Source organism: Rhea pennata, chromosome 1 (assembly GCF_028389875.1).
Source record: "Rhea pennata isolate bPtePen1 chromosome 1, bPtePen1.pri, whole genome shotgun sequence".
Taxonomy (NCBI): domain Eukaryota; kingdom Metazoa; phylum Chordata; class Aves; order Rheiformes; family Rheidae; genus Rhea; species Rhea pennata.
The window spans coordinates 54,031,737-54,048,987 of NC_084663.1; the positions used below are offsets into that span (position 1 = coordinate 54,031,737).

The 17,251-nt window shown below is 40.5% G+C and overlaps 1 protein-coding gene across 1 annotated transcript in view; it reads right to left on the reverse strand.

The window, feature by feature from the left end:
* Window positions 1-15,125, reverse strand: part of PLBD1 (phospholipase B domain containing 1) — a 36,473-nt gene extending 21,348 nt beyond the window's left edge. Inside the window, exons 1-2 of the mRNA XM_062568635.1 lie at window positions 14,891-15,125; window positions 6,918-7,137 (exon numbers count right to left, since the gene is read on the reverse strand). Of these exons, the coding sequence (XP_062424619.1) occupies window positions 6,918-7,137; window positions 14,891-14,969 (299 nt within the window). The 5' untranslated portion in view covers window positions 14,970-15,125. The remainder of the gene's footprint in view (window positions 1-6,917; window positions 7,138-14,890) is intronic.
* Window positions 15,126-17,251: the final 2,126 nt, after the last annotated feature.

Here is a 17,251-nt window from a genome sequence, read left to right on the forward strand (position 1 = left end):
TTTTGTTGAGTTCAGAAGCTTGTTTTATTCCCATTAATAAAGAGGAAGAAAAGATTTTCAAAATGAAATGCTGCACATTTCAAGATGAAATTAACCTTCAAAAAGAGCTCAGGAACCCAAAAGTTAAAATATCCTTCATTTTTAGGTCACATGAAGATGTCTGTATCAAGCCAAGATAGAACTTTTCTGTTTTCTCACTTCGCTAATTTTTTTCTATCAAATTTCTTAATCTGGGTGAAAACAAACCAAGGTGTTTTCAGTCACTAAATCTTAAAAAACAAACAAACAAGGCAGGGGGAGGGGTTGTTTAGTTCTAATCAGAGGTCAGCAGGAAATTATTTTGCCGAGGCCTGGAGCTGGTAGAACTGCATCACTCATCAGTAAAATTAGCTCTTATCAAATGCTGAGAGAGAAAAAGTAGAACTAAGAAATGGATACTGGCCTCAAGGAAAGCATACACCAGTAAGACAGAATTCTTTGAATTAAAACCTATGAGGGCAACTTCCTCTGGGAGGGGTACATTTAGCAGGGAGCTATTATTTACAGTTTCTCTTGGGGCATAATTAAAGACTAAAGCAGAGCTGATTGAGCAGTTTGCTGGGAATTAAAGATACTGTACCGTTGACCTCCTTCCTTCTCTTTCAGTCCTTCATCCCCTTTCCCTCTTCCAAGCTGCTTAGATACCACCTGGTTACGTGATGCTGTTACTTCATATGTCAGCTCTGGCACCCCCTCAGCTACAGAATCTAAATGACCTGCACAGCATTCAGGCTTAACCCAGCAAGAAAGTGAATTATTTTTCCGAAACATTTGCAGTTGGAATTGAGTTATCATTTAGCACATAAGCACCAGAGCTGGTGCAAGAAGGCAGATTTCTGCTAGGTTAGAAAGTTAATCAATGCACAAAAGGACCAGATCAGTGTCAGAGCAGCTGCAAGTGAGTGAGCAGGACCTGTGGAGTGAGACAGGATCTGTAGAGGTAGGAGCAAAATCTCCAGCATCTGCATCTGATTACATCTGTCATGAAACTGTAGTTATACTAGTCAGTTTTAGCTTCTGAGTTTCTTATTTAACAAGACTACATGCCATAACCATAGCAGCTTCCTTACACTCTTCAAGTGTGAAGAGGCTGATCAATAGTCTGCATTTTTGCAGTCACAGGGAATTCAGAAAACAAAATTCCCAAGCAATGTTAGAAGCAAATCATCATGTAAGACACACCATACTACAAGTCAGAGCTCTGATGGGACTAGAAAAGTTGAGCAAGTAGCATGAAAGAGTCTTTTATGGATAAAAGCCAACCGAGGAGGATAAGAACACCCAGGATACTACCCTAATTACTGCCTAGGACAAGACAGATGACCAGGCTTCTAGGTTAAACCATCAGCTCTAGTGTCTTATTCAGTACACTCAAAGGCTATGCAACACAAGGCAGATGTTACACTAGTGGTACTTTTCAGCTGTGATGACTGATGTAGGGACTAGGTTAGTTCACAACCACGGGACTGAAACTAACGTCTTTAATGGCTTTCCTTCTTGTATCATGCAGACAGAGGAAAGACATTGCCAAGAAATTATTTTTATTTTTTAAATGCCCAAGGTTACTGAGTTTTTTCTCCTAAATGCCCTGTGTTTTCTTTTGTTTTTCTTCTCTTTAACAAAGCTTCTATGTGTTTGGCTTCCATGTTTCATAAGCATATTATCCTCTGAAGTAAAGTGGACCATTATAGTACAGTAAGGCTTTGCAACTCTAAGACTAAATGCAAGCCAATTATAAAGCTGGGACAAGAATTAGAAGTACAAAGCCAGTAAAGCAGAGCTCTATTTCTTCAAATTAGAGAGGAGCATGACAGGACTTAGGTCAGCTAAGGTCATATCAGGAAAAAAGAAAAAGAAACAATTAATGATGCCTCAAATTTAAATCCTGCTCCTAGGCACCTCGCATGTTCTGGTTGGAACTGATTAAAAGTATGTGCTTAATGTCACAGATTTGGATGTGCTCTGCCATTGACTAAAGGAAGCGAGGTCTCAGTAATACTTCCCTCTGTAGCAGCGGAGGGGAATTCAAATCCAAGAAAACCAGAGTAAGCAACTTTGGCTAGATAATAGGACTGGTCCTTCCAGAGAGGTGAGCGACTGCAATAAGAACATACTGATGTCTGGATCTCCAGACATTAGGAATAGGATTTATCCCACCACTAACTATGTATGTCTACAAAATAGATGGTAATTATATGAATCAGGTATCTACACTGGAAAGAGATGAATCATGCTCTAGAAACACCTGTATTCCCATCCTGGCTTGTAAAAGGATCTGACTAGCTCAGCTATTGATTTTTACACCATAGATCTATAAAGCTGTAATTGAGATGAGTTCTTTCCAGCAATCTGAGATAGAAGTCTTTTTTGGGGTTTGGGGTTTTTTTGTTTGTTTTGGTTTTTTAAGTTCATTTGTCTTGCATTGGGCTTGTTTTCCCACCAAGAAGGAAAAAAAAAAACTTATCCTTTAAAAGAACTATTTTGTCACTCTTATGCTTACATCAAGAGGCCCAGCTGTGTATAGAAACCTTCTTCATGCCATGAGTGTAATGCAAGCACTGAAATAGCTGATCATTCCTAGAAGTCTCTGAACTGCAAACACTCTTGCCCTGGAGCTCCTGGTAGCCAGTCAGCCTCTGCAGGAACCTGCGCTTCGACCTCAGTTCAGGTTTCCAAAGTATCTCTGTGTCAATGCCATACATGAGATCAGCGCTCTTCCTGGCAAGACTCCAGAATTTCTTCAAGGAGGTACCTTGGGTTATTTCTCCTTACTGAAGTCATTGCCAGAAATGGCAGTGAGACAGCTGGAGACTCTGGAGGTGTCCAGACTGTAGGTAACAATACATTAATGGAGACCTCATTCAACAAGCTTATTTAATGTCTTCCTTTCAGGAGCTGTGCTAGAGCCAGTCATGGTGGTGCCTGTACAGCACAGGCACACAATGTCAAGTGTCTATCTTCACTCCAAATCCACCCTTGAAGCCATGCTGCAGAGCAGTGCAGCCACAGAAATGATGACCGATTGGGTCTCACAGGGGAGAGCTATACAATCCCACTTCAGTTAGGATATGCAAACTAGCAGCTCTGAGGATGAATTCAGAGAACCCAAAGATGATCAAACACACTCATTACAGAGCATTTGTTTTAGCTGCCCAAACAAGGAGATAGCTACCAAACTGTAGGTTCTTTCACTTTCGAAAGTTTGGAGCATTTTTTTCTCCCCTTTAAAAACAACTTACAAAGCAAAAATTCCTAGTTTGGGCCAAAAGTGGCTCTGTGATCCCCCAGTGAAGAAATCCAATATGCCTATTTTATTCAGATGGACTACAATGTATATGTTTATTAATAAACAGGGAGTGTTCATCTCATCTGAGCTGAGAGCTTGGAAACCCAAAAGTAGTCACAGAAATACACTACTACCTTCCTCCCCGCTCCTAGTCTCCCTTCCTTTCTCATCTTCCTCCTGTTCCCTAGAATCTGTGCCACTAAGCTACATGAGATTTGGACACAATCTCTTTTCTTTTTTTTTAAAAAAAAATGGGGGGAGGGGCAAGTATTTAGTTTCTGTTGTTTTGTCAAATCAGCAGAACTTTGTACTGATATGGAATTAGGCAGAAATAAATTAATGCTCTTTCAAGGGGAAGTGAAGTATTAGTTTCGCTTTGTGAAATATTTTGTTTCATAATAGCTAAAGTAGTTAAGAAAGCATAGCAGGATATCTCCTTCCCTTATCCTGTGCAATAATAGGGTAGGATGTAGCAGAACAGCTCCTGAACTTGCTGTTTTGAAAGGATTTTCATGAAGAAAACTAACTAGGATCTACATATTCTTTAGTGTAATGAAGCATGCCAGTCAATGTAGATAGTATTCCTGAAGCTCAGTGTTTGATAGGGAGTGGTTGTTGATGCAAATAAAGCTTTCGGCACGCTGGAACAGATTGTTATACTCTTCCCTGCTGTTACTAGGACAGGACCCTTAAAAGGGGACACTGAGCTCTGTGGAGCTGCTGTGGGCACCAATGCATGCAAAAGGAGACTACTGAAGGCTTTCAAAGACAGCTTCTCATAAGAGAAGTCTCGATAGTGCTGAAGAGCTTCCCTGAACGCAGCCTGAATATGCCAGGCAGTTTGACAGAGATGGGAACTAGAGCCTGAGACAGACTGTTTCCAGACTGATATGGAAGACTTGTTTCACTGTCCCAGGAAAAGAACATCTGCCTTAGCATTAATTAGGATTCTGAATCTTTAGGCAATAGAAAGGAAGAGAAAGAAGATTTTGAGAAGAAAAAGTCTTTGAGTTTCAGCAAGTTCTCACTATTCCTGTTCTCACTATTCCTCACTATCCCACAAATCACAAACCCACTGTGAAAGAGGATCTGCCAGTTTGCACTTTATTGAATAAGGAGAGACATACCAAGGTCTTGTAAGTAAATACTGAAGTAAGATTCTGCCTTTTCAAGGCTCAGTGGAGCATATTACAAATTCATCTCTGTTCACTAGCCCGTTTTAGGTAGGTATTCTTACCTTCACAGAAAAACCCTCTTATCTGGAATAACTTTACAAGACCTGACAATAACAACTGATATTCATAACCTTCAGTGAGGAATATGCTCCCAGTGCAGTCACAGATGTACTAATGGGCAAAGACATAGCCCAAAACTAAATTCAAATGGTATGTATAGTATTTGATAGTCATTTTAGTAATGGTAACCATTTTCAGTTATTGTACGGTCAGAAGATTTCTCGGTGACTTCCTCAAAAAATTTCCTCAAAAGAAGAAAGGCTTTAATTATTTCTCTTTCTGCATCTTAACCCATTCTTAAACTACTTTAAACCAGCTGAGCTTCCCAGCTTGCTTAAGAAACAGGTCTCATCTGCTTTCCTAACCTTTTAAGTAATACAAACCCTCAATTTCATTTTCAAATTCTTCCAGTTCTTCTTTCATTGTTATCTCCACTATATTCACCTCTGGACAAAGGGGCTGCTCAGTGGTGGAGCTATCAGCACTGCGGTAACAAATAGGGTTGGAAAACAGCCCTGATAAGCACCTTGCCTGGAGAAGGGAAAAGCCTGGAGAACATCACTTAACACATGTGGAAAAACATAGGAAAAACTCTCTCCCCTAAAACTGCAAGTAGATTAAGACATGCAATAAAGTTCTTGCAAATACTTTTTTCCACATTCAATCCATGTTTAAAGGAATAGGTCTTTAAAGAAAAAAAAGACAGCTAGGAAGACTTAAGTCTGGTATGGAGGCAGAGGGGGAACAGGAAGAGGTTTGTTGCAACTAGAACATAATTTCCCATCTGACTGGGCTTACTACTTAGAGCTCAGTCCATGCTATGACAGAGCTTGAGCTTAATCACTTAGAGATGAATGCATCTAGGTACAGCCTTAGTGAAATTCAGTTGCACAACAAAAAATTTTAACAAAATATTCTGATGTAATACTAACACCAGATCCAAACACAGTTCACATAAGCTGACTGAATAATATGTGAAATTGACATCACATGCCACAATCTAATAGTACATATTTAAATCTCTTACATGCACTTCCTTTCTCTTCCTGCTTGGAGTACATGCTGTGCACTCAGAACTCTAAAATTCCCCCTTCCTTGTCCTGACAAAGTGTTTTATTTTTGACAAATATTACTTTATTGAATTTCCTGCATACTATAATATTCTTGTCCAGAGACCTAGCTGTCTCTCCAGAAAAGTCTACTGCAGAGTAACTTTAACACATTATATGATCAAAGAACTATCTGTAAATCTTAACTGATCTAAAATGTCTTACTACTCATTATCTTGTCCAGGAGTCACATTTGACATAACTGTTGCATCAACAAATCCCCCAGGCTGGCCTGTTCAATGCAGCCTATGGAAGTGTATTTCAGTGTTCTGGAAGCAAAGCTGGTAAAGCCAAATTCATGTCACAGCACTCATCACAAACATCTCCCAACTATTGCTCAAATATGCATCAGAACTTGGGAATTTTTCTTTTGCTGTGACAAGGCAATAGAAGAATAGATGGAGCCTGTTCAGCTCCAAGCCACATCATGTTCTTTGCTGCAGCACCAAGTATTTCCCACTAGTTAGTATCTTACAGTCTCATGCTGCCTTCTCACTTAGACAGTAAAAGAACAGTTAAAAACAAAAACCACCACACACCCAACACATGCTGCTGTGAATTCATAACAAGTACAAAAACACTGATAGTTTTCCATATATCTGCACTATTAGATTCAGTCCCTCACCTCTCCAGAGGTCCTTTCAGGAGCACATCAAACCTTTTAGACCAAGGCCAGTCTGCATCATAGCCTATCAGTATAACTTAAGTTTGTCCAAGATAGACTACACTTCTCACCCTGTTGTGAGGTTTCAGTCTATTCCCTAGCAGTTTCCAGACTGTGGTTCCTGAAAAAGCTCCTTCAGACAGTCCTGCAGCCTTTGCTAGCCACACCTCTCCCCGCCTGAACGGTTCTCAAGTATTTCATCTGTTGCTGGTCAGCCACCTACCTATAAGCTGGAGAAATAACTAGTATCCTTTTGGAACTACTTACAACACAGGGCTTATGCACTTCATTACATATATGCACATTCTGTGATTACGTTACTTAATCAGTAATACAGATACAGTACTCTATCTCACCAAGATGTTGAGGAACCTACATGATGAGGAAGAAAGTGCACAGAGCAGAAACCACATCTTCATCCTGTAATAAAAATACTATACTTCATACTTGCTACTAATTAAAAGAATGCACCTAACTGCTAAATGTATAGTTAGTTTAAATGGACTTAAATTAAGGAGAAGAAAAAACTAGTACAGAAACCAACTGGAAGTGTTGCAAGTTGAGTTTCTTCCTGGGCTACTTACGGAGCTGTGAGATACCCTTCCAAAAAGCCAGATGCATACATGATATCTTCATTGTTTAAAGTCTGACTGCCATAGCCTGCTCTGATCTCCAGAACTCCCCAACCTGTTGTCTGTATAGTGTTGTTGTAGAAACCATAGGCATCTCCACTTCGATCCAGTGTATTCTTGACCTGAAAAGTTTTCTCAGCTTTATTCCAGTACACAGTTGCATAGCGGATTTCTAGGGTGAAGAGGGAAGGGGGCAAGAGAAATAAAACAAAACAAAACAAAAAAGGAAAATTAGTCTTACAATACACCTGAAAAAGCAACAGGTATTATAGGAACTTCATTTCACTTGAACAGTGATGCCTCTCACAGAAGATCGAAGGGATCAGAAAATTAATTGCAACATGTACAGAATGTTTCAATTTTCAGGCTAGTAGTTCCAATTCAGGTTTCTAGTTCCTAGTATTGTTAATTAGCTGTTATTGCATAGCTGTATGCAGATTTAGGCAAGAGAGTTGAATGGGTTAGTCTATCACATTTTTGGAAGTCTCATCTGCAGAATTTCCAAAGACTGAGAACAAACAAAGTAGTTGCTGCAAAACAAGATTAAAAGAAAGACTTACTACGGGGAAGCACGAGCAGGTATTGTCTATCCAATAACGAATGCCAAAAACACTCTTGGAATAAATTTAAAAGATTAATTAGATTGTTTTCTGTATGTTTAGTTCCACCGTGTATAGTGATGCTGATGTTAACATACTGGAAAGTGATATGAGAACTAACTGGAGTTTTACCAGGACAACAGCTAAATACTCTTATGTTACTCTTTAAGAAATTAGTTACAACTCCTTCAGTATAAAACATGACATAGCTGAGTCTTGACATAAAGTTTACAGAAGTATTCCCTTACCTGGCCCAAGAGAAAATTTATACAAATCTTATTGAATGTAACTTTAAAAGATAGCATATCTTAGCAACTGGAAGGGATTATAGCCATGTCAAATTTGCTTTCCACCTAAAGATTCAAAAGACTGCAAAGGCTTTCTAAATCATCTTCCTGGGCAACTAATCCCAAAGGTGGCATTATCCAAGAGGATGATTAAAATTTAGGGAATGTGAGACTGAAAAGCAAAAGCACCACAAAACTGTAATCCTTTAGAAGACACCAAACCCAAATAGGAATAGAGTAGATCACAAGAGCGTCAAATGAAGAGGGATGATGGGAAGTTGGGCATTAGACTGCTCTAGAATTCTCCTCTCAGACTGCCATTTAAAATATATGCTCTGAATTAGTCAAGTTTTTATTTTGTCAAGTTCAATAACAAAGAGAAAGGGAAACTACTCAAAAAAAAAAAAAAAAAAAAAAAAGTCATTCAGCCTTCCCTAAGGTTGGACCTGGTTACATCAGATCTCTAATTCACAACTCAGACTACTACGGTACTACAAATGAGAAGAGTTCCAAAGTCATGAGTCAAAGTTTCCAGAATTATGAGCTTATCCCTTAAGTTCTCAAAAGGGTCATTGTACACCTATGGAGAAACCTGTGATGTTCAATTTCCCCAGCCTGTCTCCAATGTGTGGCAATTAACATTGCCTGTTTACAACAAGAAAATACAATTTGGTTACTATTTGGTTACTATTCCTTACAACAATTAATCTTGTGCACCACACCCATATCAGCTGAAAGTAGATAGCTAGCTATATACTCATTTTTGAGTAACTAGATACTCTATGACTATCCAGAATACTCAATGATCTTAGTATGCATGCTATGATAACTGGAACTGTAAGAAAAGCAACACAACATCAGCATAATATCTATTGCTCTTTAAAGAGCTGCAAGTAAAATCTTTGGCAAGCATCTTAGTCTGATTTCAGAATGAGTGCACCTATTTGACTCAGTACTCTAAAATATAACATTAAGAAGAGACTTTTATGGAGATCCATAAAGTATTTGAATAAAAATCACAGAACAGTTGAGGTTGGGAGGGGCCTCTGGAGATCATCTAGTCCAACTCCCCCCCCCCCCCAAGCAGGTTCACTTAGAGCATGTTGCCCAGGATGCTGTCCAGACAGTTTTTTTTAATATCTCGAAGGATGGACACTCTATCACCCCTCCAGGCAACCTGTTCCGGTGCTCAGTCACCCACCCCACAGTAAAGCTCCTATTCCTTATGTTCAGACAGAACTTCCTGTGTTTCAGCTTGTGCCTGTTGCCTCTTGTCCTACTGCGGAGCACCACTGAGGAGAGTCTGGCCCCATCCTCTTTACATCCTCCCTTTAATTATTTATATACATTGGTAAGATCCTCCCTCAGTCTTCTCTTTTCCAGGAAGAACAGCCCCAGCTCTTTCAGCCTTTCCTCATATGGGAGAAAAGAGCAAACCTATTTTCTAAGAGCTAAACTTTCTCCAACTAACCACTTTTTGATATAGGAGTTACTCAATTGCTTTAAGTCAGTTTTAATCCATTTTACTAGACTCTCGAATGCTGTGTCATTCAACCAGATAACTGTTCCTTCCTGGCATTCCAGCAAGGATAGCAATAACTGCTTCCTATCAAGTCAGTCTTCATAATGTACTAGAGATACTTGTTAATAGGTAAAGAAGTGATAGCTAGGACAATTTTAATACTGAGGGAAAACTTTATTTTTCTTAGTTCCACGAACAACAATAGATGCATGTTATTACTTCTATATTTTGAAAGGAAATCATTACAGGGACTTGGAACACGATGTCTGAAAACATGTTTCTTGTCTGCCAGGTACTGAGGCTATTTAAAGGACTAAGACATGACAGACTTCAAATACCTTTTTGAGAGTCAAAATTTTACTTTTCTGTGATGATTCCTTAACTATCTTTTAGAAATACATGTGGTAATTCTGCTACTTTAAGGTAAGGATTAACATGGGACTTGCTCAAACTGAACATCTACAGAAAGAGCAGGCTGACAAGGGTCATCACTGAGGACAGTCAAATATCACCTTATAAAACTAAAGCTTGCAAACGCAAAGAGGACAGGGAATGCTAACTACATGGAAAGAAAGGTCCTCTAAAGAAATGATACAAGGGTCCAGCACTGAAGGGGGGCAGATTCTGACTAGGAAGCCCACAGCAGGGGCAGAGGAAAGGCAGGCTGTGTTCTCTGCTTGCAAAGACAGCTGAAGAGTGAGTTAAAAGGAGTTAGAACATTAAAAAAAAAAAAAAAAAAAAAAAAAGTGGGGAGAAGAAATGCTCTGAGGAAGATGATGCACTTTCTGCCACCTCCAGCCTAATGAAGAAGTGGGAGGTAGTCAAGAGGAACTAGGGCAGCAGGTTATTGTTATTAGTGAAGTTCCTCGCAACTCTGCCACTCATCACCTGATTTCATCCTATTTAAAGATTTAAGCATATAGCTTTCCCAGCTCGGACATAAATTGTCAAAATACCTAGGTATCATGAACATGCTATGCTTATTTCAAGGGAAGCATATTTATTTTTTAATCTATAAAAACAGTATTTTTATATATAAATAATAATTATCTTTTAAAGGTAAGCCTGTATCTTGCTACAGTTGGAGCTAAAGCCACAAACTTTAAAGTCTGTATACACCTAAACAAGCTTATGCTAGAATGTAATTCGAGCATTTCTATTAACCTAGCTTGTTACAATTTTAACTTCTTTTAAACTAGCAGCACCACTTCTAGCAAGAAAAACATCCAGAACCAAAATATATAATGAAATATACATATCTAAGAAACAACTACATATTACTCAAAACACCATATATGTCCTAGAAGAACAGGAACCTTTCCCTGGAAGGGTAATGCTGGTATTTTTATATATATTTTCTGGAGGATGAGGCAGAAACACAGCAATTTTCCCAGTAGTTGCAATGGTAACTTCTTACACATGAATCAAATGCAACATCTCATGAACCTAATCCTGGTTATCACTGCTAAATTAGATTTCCCAGGGTGCAGCCGACCAAACACCAACAGGTATCTTAGCCTATTACCTGCTCCCAGGACACTTTAGTGCATCAAAGGGAGCAAAAATAAATTGAGGAGTTTCCACATCCAATATTGCTTGAGATGACCCAACTAACAAACAGAAGCAGACACTGGAACTACTTACTAGTTACTGGAACTACTGCAATGAATGATTCAACCCCCTGGGGAAAGGGTAGGTCAGTGGATTCACCCTTCCACCTCACTGCAACCAGTAAGTCAGGAGACTTGTATAGGACCAAAGATACCTAGTTCCATCACAGCCACCGGCATGCTTATTTTGGGAGATAAAAATGGCGCAGAAATGCAACATCAAAACAAGCATGCAAAAAAATACATGCTGCTTTTCCTTTCCAACTGTTATCAAGAACTGGAAAAAGCCTTTCCTCAAATTGCCTGATGTTAATGAAAATACTACAACACATCTGCCAAATAAAAATCCACAAATAGAACCACAGCTGGGAGAGTGCTGGAATTCCTTCAGCAACTGAGAAGCACCCTGCTTTTTGCCAAGATTATACCCTTAAAAAAAGAAACATGAAGACATCTCAGCTGTAGCTGGGAGGTGGTGGTGGTGCGCTTGATTTTCAGGCAAAACGCCAAATCTTTTCTCTGCCGTTTTTGTCTGAGTACAGGAGTTGGCAGAGTGTCTAAGAAACAGGGCTTGTCTTCTACTTGGTGGCAGTGGGAAAGAGTAGGAATACACACATTTGTGAGAAGCTAGAGAAAACAATTAAAGGAAATATCAAATGGGACTGGGGGAATATAAAACAAAAAGTAGGTGCTGAAGAAGACACCAAAAAAGTAATAGCAATTAGTAGCAAGAAAATAGAATGGACAGAGAAGACTTGGGGGAGGGGAGGAACACAGAGGAAAGTCTCAAGAGCATTTAACAAGAGTAATTTTTGATAACCTATCACCTATATTTAGTAAATAAGTTACAACTGCAAAAGTTACTCTTTACATGCTTTAAGATTGATAAAATTATTTTGGTAATACACAACAGCTTTTCCAGCCTAAAATTCTTTATTAAAAACAAACAAAAAAAAAGGTACATCTACATAGGTTACTGGACTTTCTATTTAGAAATAAATAGAACTCTTTTCTCCTTACAAATGGAAAGAACTACAAGGTTTGGGGGTAGGAACTAATATTTATATTTTTCCTTAGTCTGAGAAATAAGTCCACTAATGATTGAAAATATTCCCAGTGCTGCATTGCTCATTTTCTGCATTTCAGGCTTCACAATGACATAAATTAGAGTGAGAAGCTAAGTTAGAATGAACAATATTGAAGAACAGGAAACCCACTGGATTCCTTTTCTTGTGATTTTTAGCTATGTCTTTAAATGTTAATTTTCAATCTGTAGTTTTTCAAAGAGTGAAGTTTTTTTTCTGTAGAGATATTAAGGTATACTTGGCAAATTCCACCTATACGCTCTCCATTAAATAAAGAAGCTATCCCTTTCCCTAAGATCTAGTTTTGTGCAATTTTGCGCTAATTTTACATGGCTTCTAAATTGTGCATCGCTCATACCCAGTATATCCTCCCCCAGAAAGAATGTTCAGTAGTTAATTTATATTAGCAGTATTTACCCACTGAAAATTTCAGGTCAGTCACAACTCACTAACCTTTTTAGAAAGGTTGTATACCTCTGAAGCACAATTGAAATTTCAAAATACAGTTATGATTGAAATCCATCACAAAATAAATGTTAATTACTTCAGGACTTCTTTAGAAATCAATTTAAATCACGTAAGAACTTAATATGAAACCCATAATTTTCAGCTAAAGCAGTCAATACTTTCTTGTTCTACTTGAACGTAAGCTATTTGAGCTTTCTATTCTATTGGCCTTAATTCATCCTATTTCCTCATACAGTTAAGATTTAAGTAATTTTCCATTTGTCTCTAACAGGCCTGTCATTATTTGAAGCCTAACCCCCTGATTTAGGCTTTCATGAGAGAGAGAAGCAATATTCAGCTATGTAAACTATGAATTAAGAGTTTGAATCTTCATGGCTTTCATGTTCACATTGAAAGCTTAGCTGATACAGAAAACTAGTCAAAACAATTGCAGGTCCCCAGGATGAGTCATCCAGAAAAGACACAAAAATAACAGCTTCACTGATCTCCTAGCTCATAAATTTAAGTGATTTTTACTAGAGAACATTCACTACAGTTTCCAAACTGTATGATGAAGCATGTTCAAGGCATTTGAAATGCTACAGAATATAGCTATAGAATAATGAACCAATCTGAAAAAAATACGTGTTTTGGCAATTCACAATGTTGAGGAATAAGTTTACTTCATTAAATAGCCTGAAGGCATTTCTATTTGCTATTTAATAGCTTTCTACCAAAACTTCCACTGCGACACGAGAAGTAAGTTAGGCCTTAGCTGGAACTACCTCATATCCCCAAATCCCTTTCACTTCCTATGCATGCTTCATAGATGATCCTTCAGTGCTGCTAATGTAGAAATAAAAGTTTTTGCCAAATCAGGTAAGATTTGAAAAGTAGGTCTCCAAGATAAGATAGTCCACAAGATGAGATACCAGTTATATTTTGGAAACAGTAAAACAACAGATGTCTTTTTTTTTTTTTTGGCTTGTTCTGTGGCCATTAATGCATTAACTTACGAGTTTCCTAGATGAGCAGTGGAACTAGCCCTTAAGATCTTTAGGGTTAACTGAAAGCAGCAAAAGGTGGTGAGGTTTTCGTAGTGCAATTTGCTCCTCAACTGCCTCACCATTTCTGCAGAGCCCATTAGACAATGCTGTCAATGCAAACAGTAACTGCTCTCCTCACCTCCTCTCCATCCCTAACCTTTACTGATTTTACATGGAAGTGGCTTCACTTTCTCATGCTGCCCACCACTCAGCACCTCTTAAATTCTCACCTTCCGTGACTCTTTTCCTCATCCTTCCTATTGCTGTATTATCCGTATTATCCATTTCATACTTGTAAATGGGGGGGGGGGAAGAGAGGAAATGTGGTGTTCACACCTTGCTGGCATGTCTTCTAGCACATGGCTGGACACCACAGTTTTTGTCCACATCTGCAAGGCGTCCTCAAACAAATCAGGTGAAAACTGAATACTTAAGCAGGAAGCTAAGGTTCTACAATAAATTGTGAAGCCTACCAAAAACATGCCATTTGCAAAAATTTGTTTGCATCCAAGTCTTGGCTCTGAAGGCATAGCAGTTACAACAGTATAAAAGCAGAACCTTAAATATACACACATATATATATATATATACATACACACACACACACATATATATAGTAGCCAACAGAGGAAGCATGAAAGTGTTACAGAAGTTATGGGTACTGAATTAGCTTAATTGTAACCTTACACCTTCAGCTGAAAATACCATATTATGCAAATATAAGATGAAAAAGAACTCGAGCAAAAAATTAGCATGAAGTGGTGTTTGTATCATAGAAAACAATACAAGTTTTAAAATTTAAGCAGATATTAGTAAATTAATTACTTTAAGAGCAACATAAATTTATCTAATCAGAAAACAGAAAACACCAGATGGTATTCATATCCATGCATGGGTATGAGCTCTGAAACAAAAACAATTATTTATATCCACAGGCTCCCTGGGCTGCAGGGCTGGCCCCGGAGTGAGGGTTAACCGGCCCTCAAAGACAGCGCGACAGCCGCGGCTCTCGACGGGTCGAGGTGCCGGGGACTCCCACGGAGGCACAACAGGGTGTGGTGTTTTTTTTTTTTTATTATTATTATTTTTTTATTATTATTATTAATTAAGGGGAGAGGTTTCCCCCGCCTAGAGGAGACGGAGGGGCGCACACCAGTGAGACGCGGCCCGAGGAACCGCGAGCAACCCCGCGCCGGGCTCCGCTGCCGGCTGCTCCAGAGCCCGGGGCAACCCCGAGCCTCTCCTCAGCCCGCCCAGGGAGCCCCGAGGCCAGGCCAGGCCAGGCCCCGCCGCCGCCGCCGCCACCCGCCCCCAATGCCGCCGCCTCACCTGCTTGGCCCCCCACGGCCGCCCACAGCAGGACGAGCCCCCAGCTGCAGCAGCAGCGCACGCCGCCGAGCCGAGCCATGCTGCTCCGCCGCGTCTCCTGCGGGCACCAGGAGGCGGCGGGACTTTAAGAAGTTTCCTTCACTCGCTAAGGGCAGGTCTCGCCGCTGCTCCCGCCTCCTCCGGCGCCCGCCCCGGCCCCAGAGCCCAGCGCCGGGGGCGGCTCCGCCGGGGCGAGAGCTGCCCCGCGCCTGCCGGCGGCCGCCCCATCCCCTGCCCTGCCCTGCCCTGCCCTCTGAGTCTCGGGCGGCGGCAGACAACGCCTCCAACCGGGCCGCTGCCACCACCGCCCGCGCGCGCCGAGAGGCGCGGCGGCCGTTGGGCGCGGCGGCCGTTGGGGCCGGGCCCGCCCCGCCCTGGCGGCGGCGTCGGCCCGCGGCGCGTGCGCCCGCGTCGGCTGCACGTTGCCCGCGTCGCGCGGCGGTTCGCTCGCTCGCAGGCGCCGCGCGCGGCGAGGGAGGTGGGAGAGCCAGGCTGGCGGCGAGCCGCGCGCTTCCTTGAGTCTCCCAAGGGCCAGTGGGGAGGTCGGGGGCTGAAGCCTGGCCTCGTTTCCGGGGTGCTGGTGCGCAGCAGGGGGGAGGGAAAACAGCTTCTCTCCTTCCTGGCTCTGCCTGAACTGCTGCAGTTGCTGCGCTTGATAAACAGGGGGGAAGGGTCTGCCAGAAAAGATCCCGATAAAGCACCTCGGGAATTACAAGAATTGGATGATGCCTTGTAAAGCTGCTTATCTTGTGTCAGCTGGAAAGTAGCTCCCACTTTTTCCAGTTGAGGAAAACGACTGCTGCATGTCTCAGGAAAAAAAAAAAAAAAAAAAAAAATAGGACAGCCCTTTTTCTAATCCTTACAGGTATGGATTATTTCCCATTTGCTCCTTCGTTGCCCCTGTGATTCAGATTATTTCAAGATGCAGCCCTTTTTTTTCTTCTCCTCCAGCGTTCAATATTCCACTGGTGTCCTAAAGCAGCCATTATTAGGACTTTGTATTTTGCTGATTGTTTGGTACTGTTCAGATTTGATACTGGTGCCTGCAGTAGCCTTGCGTAACAAGGTCACACTCCCACCACTTCAGGCAAAATAACAAGTCTTGGCCTCGTGCCTGGGGTAATAGCACTGTAACACCAGTGCTGGCTGTAAGAACCAGTCCATTCCAATTCCTGTTTTGTTCTGGGCTATTTTACTAAAGTTACTGTTTACTAAAATGTAAGACTAGTGCTGTTAGTTTTATTTTTCTTTTTTGGCTGTCCAGTAAAGAGTAAGTCTTACTGTCAGTTTTGTGTTTTTCTGAGAAGTATCTTCCTAATACTTCACTTATGAAAAATGGTTTTCCAAATGGAAAATTCACCTCTGTCACATGCTGCTCTCCATTTGCCTGTGCTGGTGAATTAAAATATCAAATGATACTTTCCTCAGAATTTCTCCAGTAGGCTTATCACAGAAAAAGAATGTTTTAAAAAAAACAAACTCTGTGTAAAAGTGATGGCCATGGTCAGGAATTAGAGGAACATGCAACTTTGGATAGAAAATGAAAATAAACAGTGCTAAACCAGGAAGGCTGTGCAGATACATGAGAAAACTAATATGAAGAAAAAGAGGAGGAGTATGCATATGGACATGACTACAACAATCCTGAGTGCTTGCAAGGATTTACTTCCAACTCCTCCCAACCCAGGGATTCACAGAATTTTTTTTTTTTTTTTTTTTTTTTTGTGTTTGTGCATGAGGTAAGTTCAAATGAATGGGTGAAGGTGCAGCCAAAATGCTTTCCATTTGGAGGGCAAAATTACATCTCACATTTAATATAATATCCCACTGTTAAAAATAGAGAGAGCTGTGATTGGAACTTCAGTGACAAACGTCTAATGATAGAGGGCCCTTTGATCTAATGGATAATAACAAGAAGCAGTTTTAAGACATGAAACTAGACAGATTCAGACCAGAAAGGAGGTACAAATTATAAAAAAAGATGGTCAAAAATGAATTTGTTGTGCTGTATGGATAACAGAAATGCAAAGGGACAGAATCATGTTGAAAGCAGACATACCAAAAGACAGATCAACTCATTCCTAAGGTAACTATTTATCTCCAAGGAATTACACAACAATCATAGTCTGTAGAGTGCAGGAAGGAGAAGGACCACTGAAAACCAAGCACAGTTTAAATTAGTTATCTCAATCAGTGTAAGCAGATATTTGTTCTAAAATAAATTGTATCTCAGAGGTGGCATGAATGGAGCCCATGAAACTCCTCTTTAAAAAGGGACTTAAGTCACTTCAAATAGCAGAGCAACTCTGCTTAAAGTAATAG